This window comes from Dermochelys coriacea, chromosome 14 (assembly GCF_009764565.3).
Source record: "Dermochelys coriacea isolate rDerCor1 chromosome 14, rDerCor1.pri.v4, whole genome shotgun sequence".
In the NCBI taxonomy this organism is placed as follows: Eukaryota; Metazoa; Chordata; order Testudines; family Dermochelyidae; genus Dermochelys; species Dermochelys coriacea.
Window position 1 is genome coordinate 2,884,669 of NC_050081.1, and position 22,275 is coordinate 2,906,943.

At 59.0% G+C, this 22,275-nt stretch overlaps 1 protein-coding gene and 1 non-coding gene across 3 annotated transcripts in view; both read right to left on the minus strand.

The window, feature by feature from the left end:
• The window catches only part of AATK (apoptosis associated tyrosine kinase), a 58,747-nt gene that overhangs the window by 25,625 nt on the left and 10,847 nt on the right, over nt 1-22,275 (minus strand). For both annotated transcript variants that reach the window (XM_038372190.2, XM_043496355.1), the window contains exon 2: nt 1,593-1,726. In XM_038372190.2, coding sequence (XP_038228118.1) covers nt 1,593-1,726 — 134 coding nt within the window. The remainder of the gene's footprint in view (nt 1-1,592; nt 1,727-22,275) is intronic.
• Nucleotides 17,640-17,713, minus strand: TRNAF-GAA. Its single transcript has one exon. It is a non-coding gene; the product is annotated as a tRNA-Phe (tRNA).

Sequence of the window (22,275 nt, forward strand, 5' to 3'; positions counted from 1 at the left end):
GGCTCCGACGGGCCTATTCCCCTGCTCCCCATGCAGCCCCGTGTCAGATGCAGAGCCATGGCCTAGGTGCCGCGCGGCTGAGCTCACTGCAAGCCCCCTGTCAGCAAGCGCCCCTACTCAGTGAGTGGAGAGCATCTCCCCGCCAGGGCGTGATCTCAGCCGCCTCCCTCCACGTTCTCTAGGGCCAGATCGCCCATCACCCCAGCACGCACGAGCTGCTGCAGCGTGAGCTAAGGGCCAGGCAGCCCCAGGTGGGGCCGGGAGAGACTCCAGCCCCCCAAGGCTCCGCCCACCCCACATCTTTCTCACTCCTCTCCAGAGGCCTGTCCCAGCCCCATGGCCCTGCTCTCTCTCTGCGGCCCACGGGTGCTCTCCCTTTACCTGGCTGTGCACCCCAGACAGCCCTTCGGGCCTGACGGCTGCCTCCGAGATCAGACAGGACACGGCGAGCATCTCCCCTGCCCCAGCCCGCTCCAGCTGCCACCAGCCTCATGGTGCCAGGGGCTCGCTGCTGTGCCACGCTCGGGGCTCCTCCCTGGCTGGACTTGCTGGGCCACAGGGCAGCATCTGGGCTGGACGCAAACCCTCTCCCCACTCCTATATAGGCAGCGTGGCGGGGCTGAGCCGCCTCATTGCTCCTCTGCATGCTCCACAGGATGGTCAAGCCCGCGTCACAATACGTCCCCCACCCCACGCCAGCCGGCTTCTCCGCTCGGGCGCCGCGAGCCTCCACAAAAATCCCAGCGAACAGAGAAACCTGTTACTCGGGCACATTCTCTGCGGGGAGGTCACGGCCCTCCCACCCCGCAGGGCACCGGGGGCATTTCCAGGGCAGAGGCCTGGCCAGAGAGTGACGCGGCCGGAGGCAGGCACAGCCGCTGTGTGGTGCTGAGCTGCCCAGGCCCAGCCCAGCTCCCTGGGACACGAACACGCTGTTCGTGTGAGCCAAGGAGAAGGGCCCCAAGTCTCCGCGGGCCCAGGTACACACGCCACGATCAGGAGTTAACGAGGCACCAGACCACCTGCACCCACAGTGACGTCGCTGGCTGTCCCCTCTCCCCTCATCCCCTCTAGCCAGGCTGGGGCCCCTTCCCCTCATCCCCACCTGAGCCAGGCTGGTCCCCTCTTCCCACATCCCCCCCCCCAAGGCAGGCTGGGACCCCTTCCCCTCATCCTCCCACCCCCAAGCCAGTCTGGTCTCCTCTTCCCACATTCCCCCCTGCAAGCCAGGCTGGGACCCCTTCCCCACATCCCCCCCCAAGCCAGTCTAGTCTCCTCTTCCCACATCCCCCGCCCAGCCAGGCTGGGACCCCTTCCCCTCATCTCCCCACCCCCAAGCCAGTCTAGTCTCCTCTTCCCACATTCCCCCCTGCAAGCCAGGCTGGGACCCCTTCCCCTCATCCCCCCCAAGCCAGTCTAGTCTCCTCTTCCCACATTCCCCCCCAAGCCAGGCTGGGACCCCTTCCCCTCATTCCCCCCGAGCCAGGCTGGTCTCCTTTTCCCGCATTCCCACCTCAACCAGGCTGGGACCCCTTTCCCTAATCCCCTCCCCCCCCCGAGCCAGGCTGGGACCCCCTCTTTGGAGCACTTACTTTGAAGCCAATGTCTCCCTTCTTGCAGCACAGACAGGCCAACATGAGGAAGATGAAGGTAAAGAGACCAGAGAAGGAAAGTGCCACCACGGCGAGTGACGAGGACCAGGAGAGCTCGCTAAGGGGGGTGCCGTCTGCAGGGAGACAAACATGCGGGGAGGAGAGATTAGGGGGGCAGGTGACAAATGCAGAGCGTCTCCCTTGGGGGGACAGAGGCAAGACAGAGAGGGGACAAAACCAGGGAGCTGCATCAGGAAGCCAGGCCATGGTGCAAGTCCAGGGCAGGGCTGGGGGCCCCGCTGCACTGACCCCAGTGTGGACCGAGCAGGGGTTGAGCCAGCTCTGATGGGAAGGGCCCATGGACACACTGTGTGAGGAGGCAAAAAACAGTCCTAGCCCAGGCCTCCCGACCCAGCTGCTGTGCCCCTGGATGTACATGACACCCCCTTGCCTTCCGAGGGCAGCCCCAGCACAGCCAGCGGCCCACGGTGGCCGTGAACAGGAGCTGAAGGCCGGGGCTCGAGGCTTAGCAGAGTACCCCGAATGCAGCCCAGGAGGGAGCAGGAAAGAGGGGAGATGCTGCATTGCGCCCATCGCCCACAGGGGGGCACTGCTGCACCACAGACAGGTAGCCGCAGGCCAATTGCACCGGCCTGGGGCCCTGTCGCCTGCTAGCCACAGAGACGCCCATTTGGAAAAGACTTAGAGAGAACAACTGAACCGGTCAGAATTAATTTCACTGCAAAGAAAGCAAAAAGAACAGCTGAACCGCGGGCTGTGATCAGGGGGCAGGAGACACTTCTCAATGCGAAAGAGCAGATTTGCCATTCGCGCCAGTTTATACAACCTTTGAGGAAGCCGTTAACTGACTTCCTAAATCCACCGTCTGTGTGCATGCCAATGTGTGCGTGCACCCACGTGCATCTGTGTGCATGTGCCCACTCACACGTGTGCGTACCCGAGGATGTCTGGGTACACGTGCGTCCTCACTGCACACCCAAACACGTCTCAGCCTCTACGGGGCCTAGCACTCACTGGAAGGCACAACGGATACCTGGGCGCCGCACTGTTGCCAAGGCAATAATTCACAGATTCATAGCAGAGACCTGCCCTGAAACAATCCCACAGCAGAATTGTTAGGAGAACAGCCCCAAACGGTCCGTGATGGCGAATCCCCCACGCCCCTTGGTAAGCTGGTACTCCATCCCTGCGCCCAGTCGGGGAGCCACACTGGCCTGTCCCAGGGGATTTCCAGGCACCATCCCTTCCTCTGGGATCCTGCTTTAGCCCTGCCAAGCAATTCCAACACGGGCCGGTTCCTCAGAGGATGAGGCAAGGAGCAGAAGCAGCCCCTGCTGCTCCCCAGCTCCCTGCCCCACTAGCACTGGTCTCTGCAGCCCAAGTGGATTCCCAGGTTGCTTCCTGGCACCATTCACTTGCTGAATCTCTCCTACATGGCCTGAAATGGGCTGGGTCCTGCATGCCCCCAGCCCCCAGCAAACTCTACTTGCAGAGTCAACTTCATCCAGCAGCCCCAGGTTCTGCAGGGTCCATGCAGGATGCTCTCAGCAAAGGATCCAAGGATGGTTCCCTTTGATTTACTACACCCTCGATTAGTGGCTTTGCACACACACTGGGAGGCCGTAGAGCGGAGGGGAGGGGAGGGGAAGGGTGTGGGGGGAGCTGCGAGTCTGGGGGCTGCAGGGTGGGGCTGGACCTGGCTCCTGTTTGTGGGGAGGTCCTTTTCCAGGATGCTGGCACACGCTCCCAAAATCCCAGATGGGGGAGATGGATGTTACCAGCTAAACAGAGATTAACTTACATGAAGGTGCAAGGGTCACCCAGGGATGGCACCGATGCAGCCACCTCTGGGGTTGGCCACAGCTGCAGTTCTGTGCTGCCAGCATCACGTCGGGGTGGAAGGAAGGAGAAGGACACGGCCTTCTACTCAAACCGCACGAGGGGCATTTTAGGCAGCCAGAACGCCACAGCTGCGGCAGGAATTCGGCATGGCATGGCATCTCCTCACAAATATCCCACTGGCTGTGACAGTGCCACAGCCCCAGAGAGATGGGGGTCAATGAGCCCAGCACCTCCAGGTGAGGGGGAAAAGGAGCTGGGGACCCAGGCTTGGAAGGAACCCAGCTCTGGCCACAAGCAGTAAAGCACCAGGAGAGAGAAGTACTGTGAGTACCGGTAATGGACCAACCCCGCGTCTCCCCTCTGCTGCAGGCAAGTCACCAGGGCTTCCCCCAGCCCAGAGTGCTGGCGTCTCCTAGGAGCTTCGGAGCCTTTCAGGAAAGCCCAGGGAGCAGCCGGGTGTGATGCTCATGCGGATGCACCTCCCACCTCCCCAGGGAGCCCAGAGCATGGCTGCTGCGGCCAGGGTAAGCGAGAGGAGCCGCCGAGTGAGCCTGCCCCGAGCAGGGAGTCCAGCAGAGCCATCCAGCCCCCGCTGGCCTCTAGAGCAGTCAATGGCAGACACAAGGGCCCTTCATGCAGACGGTTTACGGGGACCTGTGGAGAGAACATCCGCGGCTTTTGTTGCTGAGCTGTGAACTTGCTTTGTGTGCACTCGATGCCAGCAGCTCAGCCGCTTCCCGCAGGAATCCCCACTAGCACCCGCCTGACGAGCTGCAGCTGAGTATCACTATGCTGCTCCACAGCCGTGGGGAGCCAACGGCGTAATTATAACAGGAGGAAGCGGCAGGAAGGCACAGGAGCTGCTGTGGGGGAGCAGCCATGACTCAGAGACCAGCCGGCTTGCTCCACACCGACTGCCGTAAAAACACCACAGCCAGCTAGCCGGTTCCAGGAGCCAGGCCGCTCGCCAGCCCAAGGCGCCCAGTGGCTCAAGGCTGGCTCTGCAGGGAGCCGAGAGAAAGGCAACCAAAGTGACCAGGGAGCTGCAGGGACCCCCGGAAGAGGAAAGGCTAAAAGAGCTTGGCCATGGGGGTCGGGGGTACATGCAAAGCAGCGATGAATAGGCCCGGGGACAGTGAGGGATGGAATGACAGCAAGGGAAATACAGGCTGACTGGAGGAAAATGGCCCCCAATGAAAGGCACTAGACCATGGGACGGCCCAACAGGAGTGCGGGGAACCTGGCTGCAGGCAGATGGACCTAGAGAGAGAAAGCACTAGCCACGCTGGGCACAAGCCGGTGATGGCCACAGGATGGAGTGGTTGGAACGGGCATCTCAGAGCAGGACAGCTGCTAAGATTGGCTCCTAACTTGGAAAGGACACTGCTTGAAGCAGGGCCCCTCTTTCTGGCGGCTTGCTGCACCACCGAGTGCAGTGACCCTGCACGCCAAAGCAGGGAGACAACAGGCCCCATTTGCTCTTTGGCTTCTGGGTCATTTTGCCTGCGGGTAGCTCCCAGGAACAAGCAGGGCCCACAGCACCAGAGACACGGCTCACTGTCGGGGGTCTCCGCAGCACCAGAGACAGCTCACCGTGGGGTAGTGCCTGTGGCACCAGACACGACTTGCCGTGGGGCGGTGCCCATGGCACCAGAGACATGGCTCACCCCGGGGCGGTGCCTGCAGTACCGGAGAGATGGCTCATCAGGGGGTGAGACTCGTGGTGCCGGAAACACGATTCACCCTGGGGCGGTGCCCACAGTACCGGAGAGATGGCTCACCATGGAGTGGTACCCACAGCACCGGAGACACTGATCCCAGGCTAACTGGCGCACAGCCTCTTGCCCGTCTCACGGTGATGTTCCTGTTCACCCACCAGAAGCCCAGGTGCCCTGCCCATTCCCTCTCTGGAGAGCCCATCAGCAGAGCTGGGCTCGGGGTCAGCTCCTCATACATCAGCCAAGCCAGACCAGGCTCCGCCAGCTGGGACAGCAGTGGGAGGGATTCACCAGGCACCGAGCCTCCTTTCTAGCAAAGGATTCGGAGCTGGCTCCAAAACCCTTCCCGGGACACACTTAGCAAAGGCAGGTCGGCAGAAGTCAGCCCCTGCCCGTCGCTCGCTGCGCTGACACGCAGCTAAGGTCCGTCTCCCTCCATCCAGCACGGAGTCTCCACCAGCGCTGCACGTCCAGAAGAGGCGCCCTGAAGTCAGGGACTCTGATGGGGGAAAGGGCAGAGCAGGGGTTTGACTGTGTGTCATTTTATCCACCCCCCACCCACCCCACGCTGTGTAGGGGCTCTGGCTCTCAGCCCCAGATACAGGCCACGGGCCACCCCGCTGCATGCGCTGTCAGTGCAATGCTCTGTGCTGGCCCCCCACATGTGTGGGGCAGAGAAGCTGGCGCAACCTCTCCCTGTGTTCTGGTCAGCGCCGCCCCCCTCCCTCTCCCGAGCAATACGCGCACCCACCAGACAGCGCCCTGGGCTCCCCGCAGGACACATCCCCACCATGCCCCCAGCAGAATCTCCATCCAGGAGCCAGTTACCCACTCCCAGAGCGAGCGCCATGTGCCGTGCCAGCCCCCCCAATCACAGCGCCGCTGGAAAGCTGGGCGGGCAGCACCTCCCCCCACGGTCCCGGCCTGGCGACACCAACGTTCCTGAAAATTTGAGGTTATTTTCAGTCTTCGCTGCGAGGGCCCAGAAACCGCCCCATTAACGCGGGAGCTGAGGGTCAATTCCCAGGCCCCTCCCACGCCGCTCGGCTACCTGAGGGGACAGTTTAAAATGGGACGGGGAGGGGCAGAAAACCCACACCTGGGACAGGGGTTAGGCCATGGGGCCGAGGGACAGCAATGGAGATCTTGGCTTCCTGGGTTCTAGTCCTCGTGCTGCCCCAGACTTGGTGTGTCAACTTAAAGGACACTGTCGGCTTGAACAAAACCAGCGCTTTTCTGTCTGAAACCCCTGATGCCAAAGGCTTTTGGAGACTAGCATCTGGGTCCAGCACAATTCTTAATGGCTTTGGCACCCACCCCTGTGATCAGGTCAGGCCTATTACCCCACTGTAAACGGGGAAACTGAGGCAAGGCGAGGCTAAGTGAGTGGCCCAAGCTCGCACAGGAAGTCTGTGGTAGAGCAGGGAATTTACACAGGGTCCTCTGAGTGTCCTGACCATGGGGCCACTTCCCTCTGACGGGGGTTTAAAGGTGTGTTGTCAGAGCACGTCAACTAGCTCCATCTAACCCCACCTTCTAAAACTCTAGCCAAGGCAAGGCAAGGCCACTGGACTAGCTTACAACCGCCTTGTCTCTCCTCACGTGCAGTCTGCCACCAGCGGGGCACTGGGCCCTTGTCTAGACAAAGCCTGGACCTGGAAGGGGCTGGGGGGAGCCTTCTCTCTCTCTCTCTCTCTTTTTCTTCTCAGCTTTTTTCCATGATGAACCGGCAGCACTTTGTGCAGTGACTGTCACCGTGTCCCCTGGCGAGAGGGGCTGGCAAGAGAGAACGTGGCTAACTGCAAAGAACAACAGGAGAGCAGCAAAAACAGCACGAGCCCCTGGGACACGGATTTTTCGGCCAGAATCACTCAAGGGGCAGGGGCAGGAAATGGATTTCTTTAAATGAGCCAGTTTCCTGAAGTGAAGATGGATAGTCCCTCTCTAGGCTCGCCGTACCTCAGTTTCCCTACCTGTATAATGGGGGTGATGATTTTGACCTGTCTCACGCAGGTCCGGAAGGCCCGAGTAAGGACCCCAGCCCCTGGGCTGATGGGCCCCGGTGGAAGTGCAGGTTATTGGAGGGACTCGGGAGTGGCTCCTCCAGCGCACGCTCTGTCACACACATTCCTGACGAGGATTGGCAGTTTGTCCCACAGGCCCATCTCCTTTGGCAGAGCTCCCGGGAACCTCACTTGCAGCTCTGTCTGAGCAAAGGCTGCAGGATCACCCATTATTTGCATTTATATCTTGGCCCTCGAGGGCAGCCGGTGACGGGTCACTCAGTTATTAACAGAGACGTCCCGTGTAATAAGGTTAAAGACTTATTCCCTCGGAGACCATTTCAAAGCGCAAACGGTGCCACACCCAGCCAAACAAAGCCCACGAACGCACTCTCCTGCCATCGGGCAGTGCGCGGAGCTCGGCACGTCACTGGCTGCAGACTAACTCTCACAAGGAGCCAGCCAAGACCTTTCCAATTCACACCACGCCCTTGTCCGCAGAAACCCTGCCCCTGCCCCACCCCACACCTTGCCAGCCGGGCCAGAGGGGCCAACGCAGGCCGAAACAGAAGCTCTCCCACATCCCTCCCTTCCCCTCACAGACACCAGCTGTGCAACCCCCTGGCAGCTCCCAAGCAGCCTGCTCCAACAGTTCAAAAGCTCAACAGCTCTTGTGGGCCCATCTCACGGCACTTGGGGTTATCGGACACAGCCTGCGCCGGACAGCAAGTACAGACGGGGTGAGAGCATCATTCCCAAAGGCCCCTCCAGCGGCCCCAGCATGCTGCAATTACCAAAATGAAGCCGGCTCCTTGGCAGCAGGGAAAGACGTTCTGCTCGGCACCAGCTAGCAGCCAAAGCAGGGAAAGGACAAGACAGCCGGAGACAAGGGCACCGTGAGAGCGGACAAGGGGCGCTGGGAGCAACAGCACCGTGGGAGTGGACGAGGGCGCCAGGGCGAGGGCGCCGTCAGAGCAGAGGAGGGAGCCGGGGGCGCTGTCGGAGCAGACGAGGGAGCCGGGGGTGAGGGCACCGTGGGAGCGGACGAGGGTGCCGGGGGGGACAATGGCACCATGAGAGTGGACGAGGGAGCCGGGGAGACAATGGCACCGTGGGAGCGGACTAGGGCGCCGTGGGGACGATGGCACCATGAGAACAGACGAGGGAGCCAGGACAAGGGCACTATGAGAGCAGATGAGGGGCCCGGGGTCGGGGCACCATGAGAGCACCAGGGGCGAGGGCAACATGGGAGCAGACGAGGGGCCCGGGGGGACGATGGCACTGTGAGAGCGGATGATGGAGCTGGGGGTGAGGGCACCATGGGAGTAGACGAGGGTGCCGGGGCAAGGGCACCATGAGAGCAGATGAGGGGCCCGGGGGCAGGAGCACCATGAGAGCGGACTAGAGCGCCAGGGGCGAGGGCACCGTGGGAGCGGAAGAGGGGCCCGGGGGCAACGGCACCATGGGAGTGGAAGAGGGCACCAGGGCGAGGCACTGTGAGAGCAGATGAGGGAGCTGGGGCAAGGGCACCATGAGAGCAGATGAGGAGCCCGGGGGCAGGAGCACCATGAGAGCGGATGAGGGCGCCGGGGCGAGGGCACCGTGAGAGCGGACAAGAGCACCAGGGGGGGTAAGGGCACCATGAGAGCAGACGAGGGCGCCGGGGGGGGCGAGGGCACCATGGGAGCGGACGAGGGCGCCGGGGGGGCGGACGAGGGCGCCGGGGGGGCGATGGCACCGTGGGAGCGGACGAGGGCGCAGGGGGCCGAGGGCACCAGGGGAGCGGACGAGGGCGCCGGGGGGGGCGAGGGCACCGGGGGAGCGGACGAGGGCGCCGGGGGCTGGACGAGGGCGCCGGGGGGGCGATGGCACCGTGGGAGCGGACGAGGGTGCAGGGGGGGCGAGGGCACCAGGGGAGCGGACGAGGGCGCGGGGGGGGCGAGGGCACCGGGGGAGCGGATGGGCGGCACCAGCCGTATCCGGGTCTGAGTGTGAAAACAGACGAGGGCTGCGGGGCACGAAGGGGCGCTGGCTCCCAGCAGGGGCCCGAGAAGGGGCCGGTTACAGTCAGCACCATGGACAGGGGCCCTGGGGTCCAGGAGAGGGAACAGCTGGGCCAGTCGGAGCTTGCAGCCCTCTGAGAGCCTGGGCTGCTCACACCCGCACCCCCCCTCTGAGAGCCTGGGCTGCTCACACCCGCACCCCAGGGACACAGGCTGCAGGGGAAGCCACGCTGGAGGTGACTTGTTTACCGGTCGTCTTCGGAGATTCAGGAGCTGGCATAGTAGCACTGAGCGCTCACCTAGCACTTTACCAGCTCCACAAGCCCTGTGCTAGGCAGGCAAATATCAACATCCACCCCATGACTCTGGTGGGGGGGGAGGAGGGGGAAACTGAGGCACAGAGCAGGGAGGTGATTGGCCAGGGTCAGTGCCAGAGCAGGATGATGGATCCCAAGGTCCACAAGGCCCTGCTGCCCCTGCAGGACCCACTCCCCGGGAGGATGGGTGTAGAGAGCTGGCGACAGAGCCTGCCCCTCTTGTACAGCTGCCTGGCCCGGCAGGCAGCAAGGCGTCACTGCACAGGGACAGGAAGAGGACAACAGCCCATACTGGTAGCACACCCCCTTTGTGTGCCAGCGCCCAGCTCTGTGGGGCCCAGGGGCGAGGGTGGGGTGGGGTCAGAGCTAGTGGATCCAGGACTAAGTAACTCAGTTGCCCACCCGTGCGCCATCCCTCTGGCTGGCGCTCCAAGACAGCAGTGTCAGAGACGGACACGGCCCAGCCTCGCCTGCCCAGCCATAGCAGGACCAGCCAGGCTGTGCTGTGGCCCAATGTGCAGGACTCCCCTGCCTAGGGGGGCCCAGGGGAGGAGCAGGGTCTCTGCTCTCCCTCCAGAGGGGAAGGGCTTCACCAGGGTGCTACTAGCAAAGTCATACAATGTGGAACCGCAAATACTAAAAGGAGAAACTCTTCCTCAGCCTCACCACTTCCTGGGAGCTCAGTGCCGGGTCGCTGTGGTCTACACCAGTGGCACAGAGCTCAACCCCATCCCACGTGCCCCAGCCTCCATGCCCAGCTGTGACGAAGCGGGACTGCTCTTAATGTTTCCTCTGAATAGTGTGGGGGTGCCTCAGTTTCTCCTAGGCAGTTCTTAAGTATCTAGGGGGTGGGATAAGGGTGTATGATGTTTGCAGAGCCCTATGGGGCAGGTGTGTGCAGGGGTCTGGACACAGAATGACCGACACCCTGATTCCTGGCAAGTGATGGCCTGGGCCCTTCCCCCCTGCAAGGTGAGAGCTAAAGGGTTGGAGAACAAAGGAATCAGGTGCCCTCCTGGCCCAGGAAAGGGACAAAGCCCAGAGGAGGGGGGGCTGGAGAGAGTTTCAGTTTGGGGCTGGCTGGGGGCATGGAGTGAAGTGCAGACGTGGTTGTCTGGCTCACTGCCCCCCAAAATGGACCCAGCTGAGGGGTCCTGTTCTCTGCACCTACAAGCTCTGTGTTAGACCCTGTTCCTGTCGTCTAATAAACCTTCTGTTTTACTGGCTGGCTGAGAGTCACGTCTGACTGTGGAGATGGGGGGCAGGACCCTCTGGCTTCCCCAGGACCCCGCCTGGGCTGTGGGAAGCACACGGAGGGGCAGAGGATGCTGAGTGCTCCGAGGTCAGACCCAGGGAGGGGGAAGCCGGGTGAGCCGTGTGTCCTGCAGACAGGCTGCTCCCAGAGAGGAGACTTCCCCTGAGTCCTGCCTGGCTTCGTAGGGAGCAGTTCAGAGCATCGCCCGGGGACTCCGTGACACCAGCGGGCTCCGAAAGGTGCCAACTCCCGCCAGCTAAATGCAGCACAAACCCCAGCCCTGCAAGGGATAAGACACCCCTTGCACTGTGTAACAGCTTTGCAGCGTAAACAAGAACAATCAAGCCGGCCTGGCCTCTCACACGAGATCTGACAGGAAAGACCAGAGCTAAGCCAATTAAACCACTGCACAGCCAATGTACAGCCATGGGATTGCCTGTTCTCCCCCTGAACACCTTCCACGACAAACCCTCCAGCTGCTGCCCTGCATCCCCCAAGCACGTATCCCAGGGCCCAGCCACCCGGGGCTGAGAGATGCAGGGTGATGCTTTAGCTGAGCACCAGCCCGAAACCGGGGGACGTCGCTGTCATGGCAGAGAGGAGCAAATGCAGCGTGACCTTTCAGGCTTCATGCAGCCGCCGTGCTAGGGAGTTCGGTCTCTCTTCCCACTGGCTGGGCTCAGCTGCATTTTAAGTCTCATTTGGTTTAGCGTCCAACGCAAATCTGTTTGCAACATACGCTTGAGCTGGAAAACAGCCGGGACGAAGGACGTTCAGCCAACTGTTTGGATGGCAAAGTCGGAGATTGGATACTTAGCAAGGCTGTCAGCAGAGCTGGTCTCTCCACCCGGGTCCCCCTTCGAGACCTCTTTGTAATGTCCATGCAAGAAACCCCGGTGCCAGCAGCCCAGTGCTCACGAGCAGCCCCACAGTATATCAATGCAGCCCTGCAATGAACAGGGGAGTACAGGGAGAGCCCCTCAGGACCAGACAAGTAGGTCCAGGCTCAGGACCCGTGAGGGACTCTACAATAACCGTCCACCAAACGTGGAAAGCCAGCAGGCTGCAGCTTCAAGCGTCCAGGTGGTTACAGCGAATGAGGATCCGGGCCAGAGAGCTATGTTTGGAGCCACGCAAAGCATGTGGAGCCCGAGCGTGCCGTCTGACAGGCAGAGGCAGGGAAGGGGAGAGGCCCAGGGGAAGGAGCGACTATATTTCTTCACTGGGTCCCAGGGGCCTGGCAGGAGGAGCAGGTCTTTAGGAAGGCTGTGAATGCAGGGTGGGTGGTGGCTCGGTCAGGAACAGAGGGATCCCTGCCTCAAGGGGTGGAGATGTGAGCGAGAGCACGCGTCAGGGCTGGGCTTGCTGGCAGAGCAGAGGGGCGATAGGCGGACTCAGGGATGTGGTGCAACCCGAGGATCCAGCCCCGCTCACTAGCAACGGAACATGAGCTCAGCAGCTGCTGCAGAGAGACGTCGGAGGCTCACAGCTCCTTCCTCCCGCGCCCCCGTGAGACACAAGGCTGAGAGACTCACTGCGGTGCTGAGTCCCGCTGAGTCCGCTCTCCTTCCTGGCTGAGCCAGACTCCTGTAGCAGCTGAATAATGGATGAGCCAAGAGCAAGGGATGGGGAAGGGAATGAGGGGACCGCGCAATCCCCTAGGTCTGCAGTACAGGTGGGGCAGCTGCCACGGAGCAGGTAATAGTGCCCTGGGCACAGTGCAGCCCCACTCTGGACCGGGCGCTGCTGCAATACTAACAGCAGTGCACAGCCAGTCGCCAGGACCTGTGTCCTTAACCTGCTTGCCAAACTCTGGCATCTCCAGTGCCCAGCAGCGGCCTAGAGGGCTGGCTGCTGGAGGAGCCGAGCCGTCTTTACAACACAACTTAAAAGCCACAAGCTGACCACTGCCACCCTAAAAACACCCCTGGGCAAAGTTTTACATTTTTTTCTTGCAAGAACCGGAGTCTTAACCCCAGTCCCTGGCCGAACTGCAATCCAGGTAATTCCATTCTGCCTCCCTGAGCTGCTATTCTCAGTGCGCTGTGGTGACTGCTGTCAAACTACAGCCGCGTTTCACACCAGACCAGGCTGCATTTCAGTACTGGGCAAGGCAGTCACTGGCTATAGACTGTACAAACACACCGTGCGATTTGCAAAGGCAGCTGTCGCAGATCCACAGGATCGGAGCTACAGCCCCAACATGGATCAGTCTCTTGGGGGATCCCCAACGGGTCTCACTCTTCCTTCAGGGCAGGCCCTGCAGCCTCCCCACCTTCAGAGACTGACCCTCTGGGGCCCCAGCAATCCTGTTTCACACCGTGAGCTCTGTTCAGTGAGCCCATCAGAGACAGAGCCCTGCTCAAGACTTGCCCACTCTGCAGGGAGGAATGCAGCTCACTGCGTACTCATAGTGACACTGAACCAGCGTTTTCTGAACAGCCGGGTGTATTCGTTGCCTGGCACACGGCCCAGGAAGTCCTGAGGTTAGCACAGAACTGATGGTTAAAGCCTAGACCGGGGTCGGCAACCTTTCAGAAGTGGTGTGCCGAGTCTTCATTTATTCACTCTAATTTAAGATTTCATGTGCCAGTAAGACATTTGAATGTTTTTGGAAGGTCTCTTTCTATAAGTCTATAATATATAACTAACTATTGTTGTATGTAACGTAAATAAGGTTTTTAAAATGTTTAAGAAGCTTCATTTAAAATTAAATTAAAATGCAGAGCCCACCCGGACCGGTGGCCAGGACCCAGGCAGTGTGAGTGCCACTGAAAATCAGTTTGCGTGCCAACTTTGGCACGCAGGCCATAGGCTGCCTACCCTTGGCCTAGACCATCCTGGCCATTCCAGAGCAATCCACCAGCCAAGTTGCAGTGACCTCCATTTGCAGGCTCTGCCTCTCTGACTTCCTTCCATAGTCAGTTCCCAGGTAACAGCCCCCAGCCTCCTCCAGCAGCCAGCTCTTGCCCTTCCATCTCCCAGTCCTTTGTTCTCACACTGGGGCCTGCTGAGGGCAGGGAAATCCCCCTCCCTCTGGGTGGTTGGTTGCTGGGTGTCAATATTTTGGGAATTGGGCCGTCCCATTGTCTTCTTGGATTGCTTTTTTTTTAGCCTGCCCTGAGAGCAAACTTAATCCTTATCCTCCAGGGGGAAGCAATACAAAGTATAGGGGAAACTGAGGCACACACAAGCATCATCAAAAGTATTACAGAAAATTCCCACTTGGTCCAAGCTCCGAGATGTGTTAGGAGCACGACACCCACTGTGAGTCAATGAGATCTGTTTCAGAGTAGCAGCCGTGTTAGTCTGTATTCGCAAAAAGAAAAGGAGTACTTGTGGCACCTTAGAGACTAACAAATTTATTAGAGCATAAGCTTTCGTGAGCTACAGTGAGCTGTAGCTCACGAAAGCTTATGCTCTAATAAATTTGTTAGTCTCTAAGGTGCCACAAGTACTCCTTTTCTTAATGAGATCTGTGCCTCTGATGCACTTAGGAGCGTCTGAAAATCCCACCCTACAGTCAAATCAGCAAAATTCTAGCACCAACCCCCTCCTGCTGAGAGCGCACCCTCTGCAACACACATCACCCCCTCCCCATCAGTACTACCTGCAGAGGAAGATAGGGCCCCGGGATCAGCTACTGTCCCCCAGCTACTGATCCCATCCCATGCCCCAGGGCCCAAGCAGGCAGAAAACAGCCGTGCACACAGTGCGGATCCAGAAGCAGGATGTGACCCATGCAGCTCTGGTGTCAGCCCAGCCCCACCCAGCACTCACACTCTTGGCCTGGGAGAGTCACTTGCCCCTGCTTCCCCCCGGGAACAGAGCTGGCCCGAGGACGGTCTGAGAGCTGGGAAGGGGCAGAGCGCCCGGTGAGCCATTTGCCTGGGACGAGGAGGGCACTTTGCTGTGCCAGCGCCAGGCACTAGCTGGGCTCAGGATGCCACTCCTCTGCCGGTCCTTTCCCTCCACTCTTCAGCGTCTGGAGGCTTCTGGGGGGCATGCCAGGGCACAGAGAGAGCAGAAAGCCAGCGCCAGTGTCACTTCTAGCCAACAGTCCAGCCCTCCCCCGGCAGCTCCCCCTGCATTGACACTTTAATCCCAAGGAAGATTAAGGGCCCAGAGCTGTGGGCAGAGTCCAGGAAAGCAATTTTACACCTTGCAGGGCACGAGTGCCGCTCGCCCAGATGCAGCCAGCCAGCAAGGCGGCTGTACTTGGCACGGAGAACACACATGGGAAGGGATCCCTCGCCTTCTACGGGGCAGCTCATCAGAGTCCCAAGGGGCATTAGACACAGTCCAGGGAGCCTCACAGCCCCCTGCCCTAGGCCCCACACAATGAGGGCACTGGTATTACCCCCAATTAACAGATGAGAAAATTGAGGCACGGGGTGATTCAGAAATACCGCCAGGTATAGAAGCTAAAGAGCCTGGCTCCCTGCCCCTGTTGCCGTGGCGGCTCCCCTGCATGGGGTGAGGATACCGAATGGGGTGTCTGGAGGGAAAACCAATGAGTGTTCCCTGACTGTTCCCAAGTTTGCTGTGGGGCCCAGATGCCATGGTGAGGGGCACTGGATACACCTCACCTCAAAGGTCACATTTCCAAGCCGTGTTTCCCAGCCGCTCCTCTCCCCTATCCCAGCCATGCTGGGGCTCAGTCGCAGATGGGGGGGGGTTGTTTTCTGTCCAGGGAGGCTCTGAGATGACTCTGGTTTCAAGCAGATCTGCTGGGCCGGGGAGGGGGTTATTAGAAGTTAATTGCGCCCCGGGGGTGAAGTGACTCATGAAGCCGCGTTCGCCACAGAGCACTCCCCCTCCCCGCCAGAACCCATGCGCCTCCGAGGCTCCTGCCAAATGCATGTGCACTGGGAGGTGCAGAAACTGGGTCTTTTCCTTTGACAGGGCCGGCGATGCTGGGGAATGGGACTGACAAGCTGTTAGTCCAGCTGAGCCACAGGCCAACCCATCCCCCTCACAGTACAGGGCCGCCACTCCACCAGGCTCCGGTCCCCTCCAGACCCACCTTGCTCCCCTTGGATTGTGTCACCCGGGAGATATGGGGGGGGAGAAGCCCCAGGGATTGCTGATGGATTTAACTCCATCCCAAAGGCCCTGCCCACTCTGGCTCTACTGTCTCCACTGGGATTCACACCTGTCGCCATCGGGCTGGCGTCCACACACAGAACTAACCCTCATGCCCTGGCCGGATCCACCGTGGAGAACAAAACCCCTCCCTACCCAGGGGAAGGTGGTGACTCGCTTAGCCACCATCTGGGCTGTACTGAAGCCGTCAACGGTTCCCAGCAGGGAATTCACATGGGAAATTAACCACCTTACAGAAAACCTTGGGCCATTTGCACACAGAGGGTATTCCTGCTTCGGGGGCTTATCCCAACAGGGGCTCAGCTCACTGCCCACGCCCAACGCGCTAGGGTGTGACAAGCGGCCACATCCCCAGGAACATGAGCCATTCCTGCAGCAGCAGGCCTGGTTCTGGGACTGTGACACGGATTTCAACCCAGGCAGACAGGACAGGGCCTCAGGGTCCAGCATGTCCCCAAGCCCCTTGCAGGGCTGATCAGATGATATTCCTCCATTTCCATGGTGCAGACTAAACTGCTGGAGCCCTTAGGCGCAAGTTGGTCTGAGCAGGACAGTGGCTCCGAAACTTGCTCTCTGGATATCCAACGTGTCCCAGCTGTCAGGGCCTCAGCAAGGATTCCTGCATCCCAGACACCACCTCTGCTCCCACTCCAGAAAGAATGTAAATGCCGGGCTTCCCCACACTCCAACCAATTGCATTCCTCTTCCTGACATCAGGGCTTGGAATCCAGATCCCAATCGGGGTTGGGCCCAGCTGCAAACTCTGGGTACAGAGAGCCCTTGAAAAAGAGCTCTGTGTAGCCCCAAAGCTTGTCTCCTGCACCAACAGCCATTGGCCCAATAAAAGATATTCCCTCCCCCACCTTGGGTCTCTAAGGCGGGATAGTGACTTTTAGCCTTGTGAGCCGCAGAAGGCCCCTTCCCCCACTCCCTGTGCTCTACTCATTCCCAGCTGCAGAGCTAAGCTGTCAACTTGGCCATCACTTTACCAGCCAATGTAAAAGTGTCTAAACTAATGACAGGAAAGGATCTGGGGATGAAGGCCAGGGCAGAGGGGGACCAATTTGAAGGGTGACAGCCTTTAACAAACTATGGAATTGAGCTCACGTTCCACTGCTAAATGAAAAGTGACTGGCTTCTGCCAGCTGTCGCGCGATATCATGCACTACCCAATGAACGGCATTTATGTGAGTCTCAATTAACAATCAAACAGGACAGTTAAATACTGCCAGAGGTGCCGTTCCAGCATGGATCTGCCGTAACTCCTCATGGCGGGAACTCTCTGAAACCACCTAGCGATCAGTTATCCTGGAGAGAGAACGTCACACTGAACAGCCCATGAGAGGTGATGCCACACCAGGGGCCAGGGCCATGGTGGGTCCATCCTTGCCTTCCCCTCCTGAAGTGCAGCAGAAGGTCCTGCCTATGGGGTTACCTGCAAAACTACACCATGTAGGTCTAGGAAGTCTTCTGCTGCCAACAATGCTTTGGGGCTCTGCACGCACCACTGGGACTGAAGGTGAAGGTGAAGGGGAAGGTGCAGTGTGATCTTAACAAAGGGCAGGGTAATCATAGAGTATCAGGGTCGGAAGGGACCTCAGGAGGTCATCTAGTCCAACCCCCTGCTCAAAGCAGGGCCAATCCTCAATTTTTACCCCAGATCCCTAAATGGCCCCCTCAAGGATTGAACTCACAACTCTGGGTTTAGCAGGCCAACGCTCAAACCACTGAGCTATCCTCCCTGCAACAAGACACCCCTGCACAAAGAGGGATGAAAGGACCTGCCAAAGCCCAGGATTGAACCAGAGACCTTTAGATCTTCAGTCTAACACTCTCCCAACTGAGCTACTCCAGACAGACTGCTGAAGGAGGGTGAGGGGCGCTGGGCTGGCAGCAGCCTGACCAACCATGTCAGACAGAAATAGCTGGCGTGAGTGGCAGGGGCCACGCCTACACTAGCACACAGCTCTCCGCTGCTGGAATGCCCCCCTCCCGTAAGTCATAGCTGCCCGGGCACTGGATTGAACGCTCCAGGGTCCTGCAGTCACATGTGCGCACTCCAAGCCATGGCTGGGTATCTCCTCAGTGCAAAGATCACCAGTCCCCAGCCCATCTGGGGCTTTTGACCCCCGTGATGCAGACAACCTGCAAGTGGACTGCCCATCACCCCACATACTGGAACTGACGGACAGACAGGTATTGATCTCACTCCAGTCAAGGCTAGGGACTCAGGGGAGCTGTGCAGAACAGAAGGCAAAGGTCCTGATTATACCTCAAGAGCCTTCCCCAGGCAGAGGGCAGGGCCTCCCGCCATCAGCCAAGCCAACCACACATTCACCCCAATTGCAAACTAACCCAGCAGCTGTATCTTGACACTGACTCACCAGGGGTGAGGGCAGAGCTGCACCCCCAGCATGTGGCTGACATGTGCCCGGTGTCCCGCCTGCCACCCTGCCCGCTCTTCAGGTGTGAGCTAAGCCAGCATTAGATCAAGGCTCCTGCAGCTGGTGCCTGGCGGGAGCTTTGGCCCTGCCCATCCTTAATCTAATGGCAAATAACCATTAAACCAATTCCATCCCAGTCAGGTTCTCACACTGCATCCAGCACTGCAGTATCCGAGGTCGCCCACTCCACACTAAATCTCAGGTCTCCAAAACCCTGCTACAGCCCCCCCCATCTGAAATATTGAGGGGTGAGATAAAGGTCCAGTAGATAAATAACCCAAGAAGCCATTGCCCCACAGGAGCTCTGACCATACCATGAACTCTACAGATCCCGTTCCACTGGGGCTCCCATGCCGTCCAGATCACCATGAAGCACTGACTGCAGAGGACCAGGGAGGCCAATCCAGTCCTAGCAGCCATCAACGCCCATCACCTTCACTGCAGGTTAGAACACCAAAAGACCGGAAGGCCCTCGGGTCTGGCTGTCAGATGGGTGAATGCATCCAAACCCTGGGAAGCCCGCAGCTGCAGGCGAGGGGGAAATCCCAGGGAAAGATGCGACCCGAATGTGGGGGTTGTGCACATTCCTAACCAATTTCCAGCCCTCACGTCACCATGGCCGAAGACTGAAAAGCTCCGGCAGCCTCCAGAGCCAGCAAAAGCCTCTCCCTTGTCAGCTGCGGAGGTAGCGATTTCATGAGGCCAGAAACCCGCAGGCGACAGTCTAGAGAGCAAAGGGCCTCTTCAAATGTCACCGTTAGCTCCCTCTGCACGGTGCACTGGAACTCTGAGAGCTGAGGCTGGTTTGCTCCAGGGGATCATGACACCTGGATACTGCTGTGGCAGGCACGTCAGAAAGGCCAGAGAGCGATTCGCTGAAGCAGGATAGGTGGCAAGAGCATCAAACAGAAAGTACGCTGCCCGGGCTGGCAGGCCCCCACAGAGACACCCCTAGACTCCCTAAGCCAATCTGCATCCTCAGGTACCCGGACGCAGCCCACACAGACTCCAGTGGGCACTACACACACACACATCAATAAAGCAAAACCCAGTGCAGTATCTGATGCCGTCCGCCCCTTGGGCAGGGCTGCCCATGGAGCCCCAGGGCTCGTCTGACAGCTGACCAACAATGGGCTCAGTCCAGGGGGCCGAACCTTTCTACTGCACACCCGGGTGTTACACCTCCCTGCGCCAGACTAAGGGAACTGCACATTCTGATGGCAGAGGCAAGGAGCAGACCTGCCAGGCAGCGCTTGTCAGGGGAGCTTGTATGTAACATGCAGGGAGAAGCAGCATGGAGAGGAGCAGACTATTTTTATCAGCCGTGATCAGTGCAGTTACAAAACCAGAAGCCTCAGCTCTGAAGCTGAGCGACAGAGACAAGCAGGGGCCCATGCAGAAGCAAATCAAGTAGCAAACAGAAAATCTCTGTTACAGGCCTGGCCCCAGGTGAAGTCAATGGGAACTGACACCCCTCCCCCCTATATAGCCCGCTTAAAGGGTGCTGGCCAGGGTGACGCAACCCTTCCAAACGAAGGCTGCAAAGTGATGCCACTCCTAGCTCCTCACTAGGGACTGGGCACACGGGCCATAGCGGTAATGACTATCAATGGGACACCATAATGCCCAGGCATTGGATAAGAATTAGACACATTCCCAGAGGGCAGGTCCATCAATGGCTATTAGCCAGGATGGGCAGGGACACAACCCTCTGCTCTGGGTGTCCCTAAACCTCTGACTGCCAGACACTGGGACTGGATGACTGGATGGACCACTCAATACCTGCCCTGTTCTGTTCACTCCCTCTGAAGCACCTGGCACTGGCCACTGTCAGAGACAGGATACTGGGTTCGATGGACCATTGGTCCAGTGTGGCCGTTCTTATGTAATGCCTGTTGCCTCTGTCTGCCCATTCTCTGATATGGCACAGCCTAAAACGCTGCTCTCTGGAACGCGGCCAGCCCCGGGTCCTCGCGAAACATAATGCCTCATGGCTTGCCTGCAAGAATGGAGCAGCAGGGAGAAGGTGACCTGCAACCACCCCACCCTCCCAGCCCCAGGTACCAGAGCGAATCTCCAAGCAAAGATGGAGGGGTGTGAAGAAGCAGGACTGTTCTTAATGTTTCCTTTGAATAGTGTGGGGGTGCCTCAGTTTCCCCTAGGCAGTTCTTAAGTATCTAAGGGTGGGATAAGGGTGTGTGATTGTTGCAGAGCCCTAGAGGGCAGGTGTGTGTAGGGGTCTGGACACAGAGAATGGCCGACACCCTGTTTCCTGGCAGCTGATGGCCTGGGCCCTTCCCCCCTGCAAGGTGAGAGCTAAAGGGTTGGAGAACAAAGGGATCCGGTGCCCTCCGGGCCCGGGAAAGGGACAAAGCCCAGAGGAGGAGGGAATTGAAAGAGTTTCAGTTTGGGGCTGGCTGGGGACATGGAGTGAAGTGCAGACAGGGTTCTCTGGCTCACTGCTCCCCAAAATGGACCCAGCTGAGGGGTCCTGTTCTCTGCACCTACAAGCTCTGGTTTAGACCATGTTCCTGTCGTCTAATAAACCTTCTGTGTTACTGGCTGGCTGAGACTCACGTCTGACTGTGAAGTTGGGGGGCAGGACCCTCTGGCTTCCCCAGGACCCCGCCTGGGCGGACTCGCTGTGGGAAGCGCACGGAGGGGGAGAGGATGCTGAATGCTCCGAGGTCAGACCCAGGAAGGGGGGAGCCGGGTGAGCTGTGTGTCCTGCAGACAGGCTGCTCCCAGAGAGGAGGCTCCCCCAGAGTCCTCCTGGCTTCGTAGGGAGCAGTTCCAGAGCATCACATGGGGACTCCGTGACAAGGGGAAAAGCTTTCGATCTGCCAAGCCCCAAGACCAAGACTCCCCGTTCCCCTTGGTACAGCCCCCAAACACACATCAGGGGCAGGGCTCCTTCCGAATGTAGTCTTGACCTCATTTGCTGGCTGCAGTCAGGTTTGCACTGGGGAGAATTTCCATAGGCCGAATGCCCCCCAGTAGTCCCACCATTGCAGCATGGTCTGACAGATAGGGCACCACTCCGGGAGCCAGGACTCCTGGGTTCTAATCCCAGCTCTGTCACTGACCTTGCGGGAAATCAGGTCAGCTCTCTGTGCCTTGGTTTCCCCAGCTGATAACTCATGGGTTATGATACCAACCCATTTTCAGAAAGGGCTGATGGATAACTGCTAAGCAATGCTACAAGAAGGGGCTCTAAAGCTGGTTCAAACCTCCTCATCTGAAAGACAGCATCTCCCGAAGCACTGTGCCCCCAATGCTGTCCTGGGACACTGAGCCAGGATTCCCCAGAGGAGAGCGCTCTGCTGGCCATGCCAGCACTGCAGGGTTTGCTCAGAAGTGTCTCATCCTAGCCCAACCCCTGTCTGATAGGTGACTCTGACGGGCCGTGGCAAAGTTACCATTAAAGTCCAACTGTATGTGGCAGGCTCCTGCCACTCAGTCTTAGCTGGTGGTTGGACACGGTGGCTTTATCTCCTTGTCACACACACAGGGGTCCCTGCAGTGCCCGGCTTGGGCTCTTGAGCAATAAGCGAAGATGCAGCAAATCCCAGGCACTGCAGCGTACATTTGCTCTTGTCTTTAAGTCTTTCTTCTTTCTTGCGCTGCTCCTAGCTTGTCACGGCCTTGGTGTCCCAGGGGGCACACGCATGAGCAACATGCTGCCCTGGCAAGGAATTTATTCCTGACCCTTCCCAAGAGTCACCACTTTTTAAAAAACCACCGACATGCCAGAAGCAACCTTCCAAATGCTCCTTCCCCACAGGACAAAGGCCATTGCCTCAGAACTGTGTGTGTGCTATCGTGGGCCTAAAGACACAAGCCCAGTGAAGCAGAAACACACGAGTGCAAACACCGCAACTGTGTGTCTAATAAATTCTCATTCAGCTAACTGGCCAGCTAGACACACAACGGCTCTTTTGTGCGAACAATCCAAGTAACAGTGTTAGTCTCTA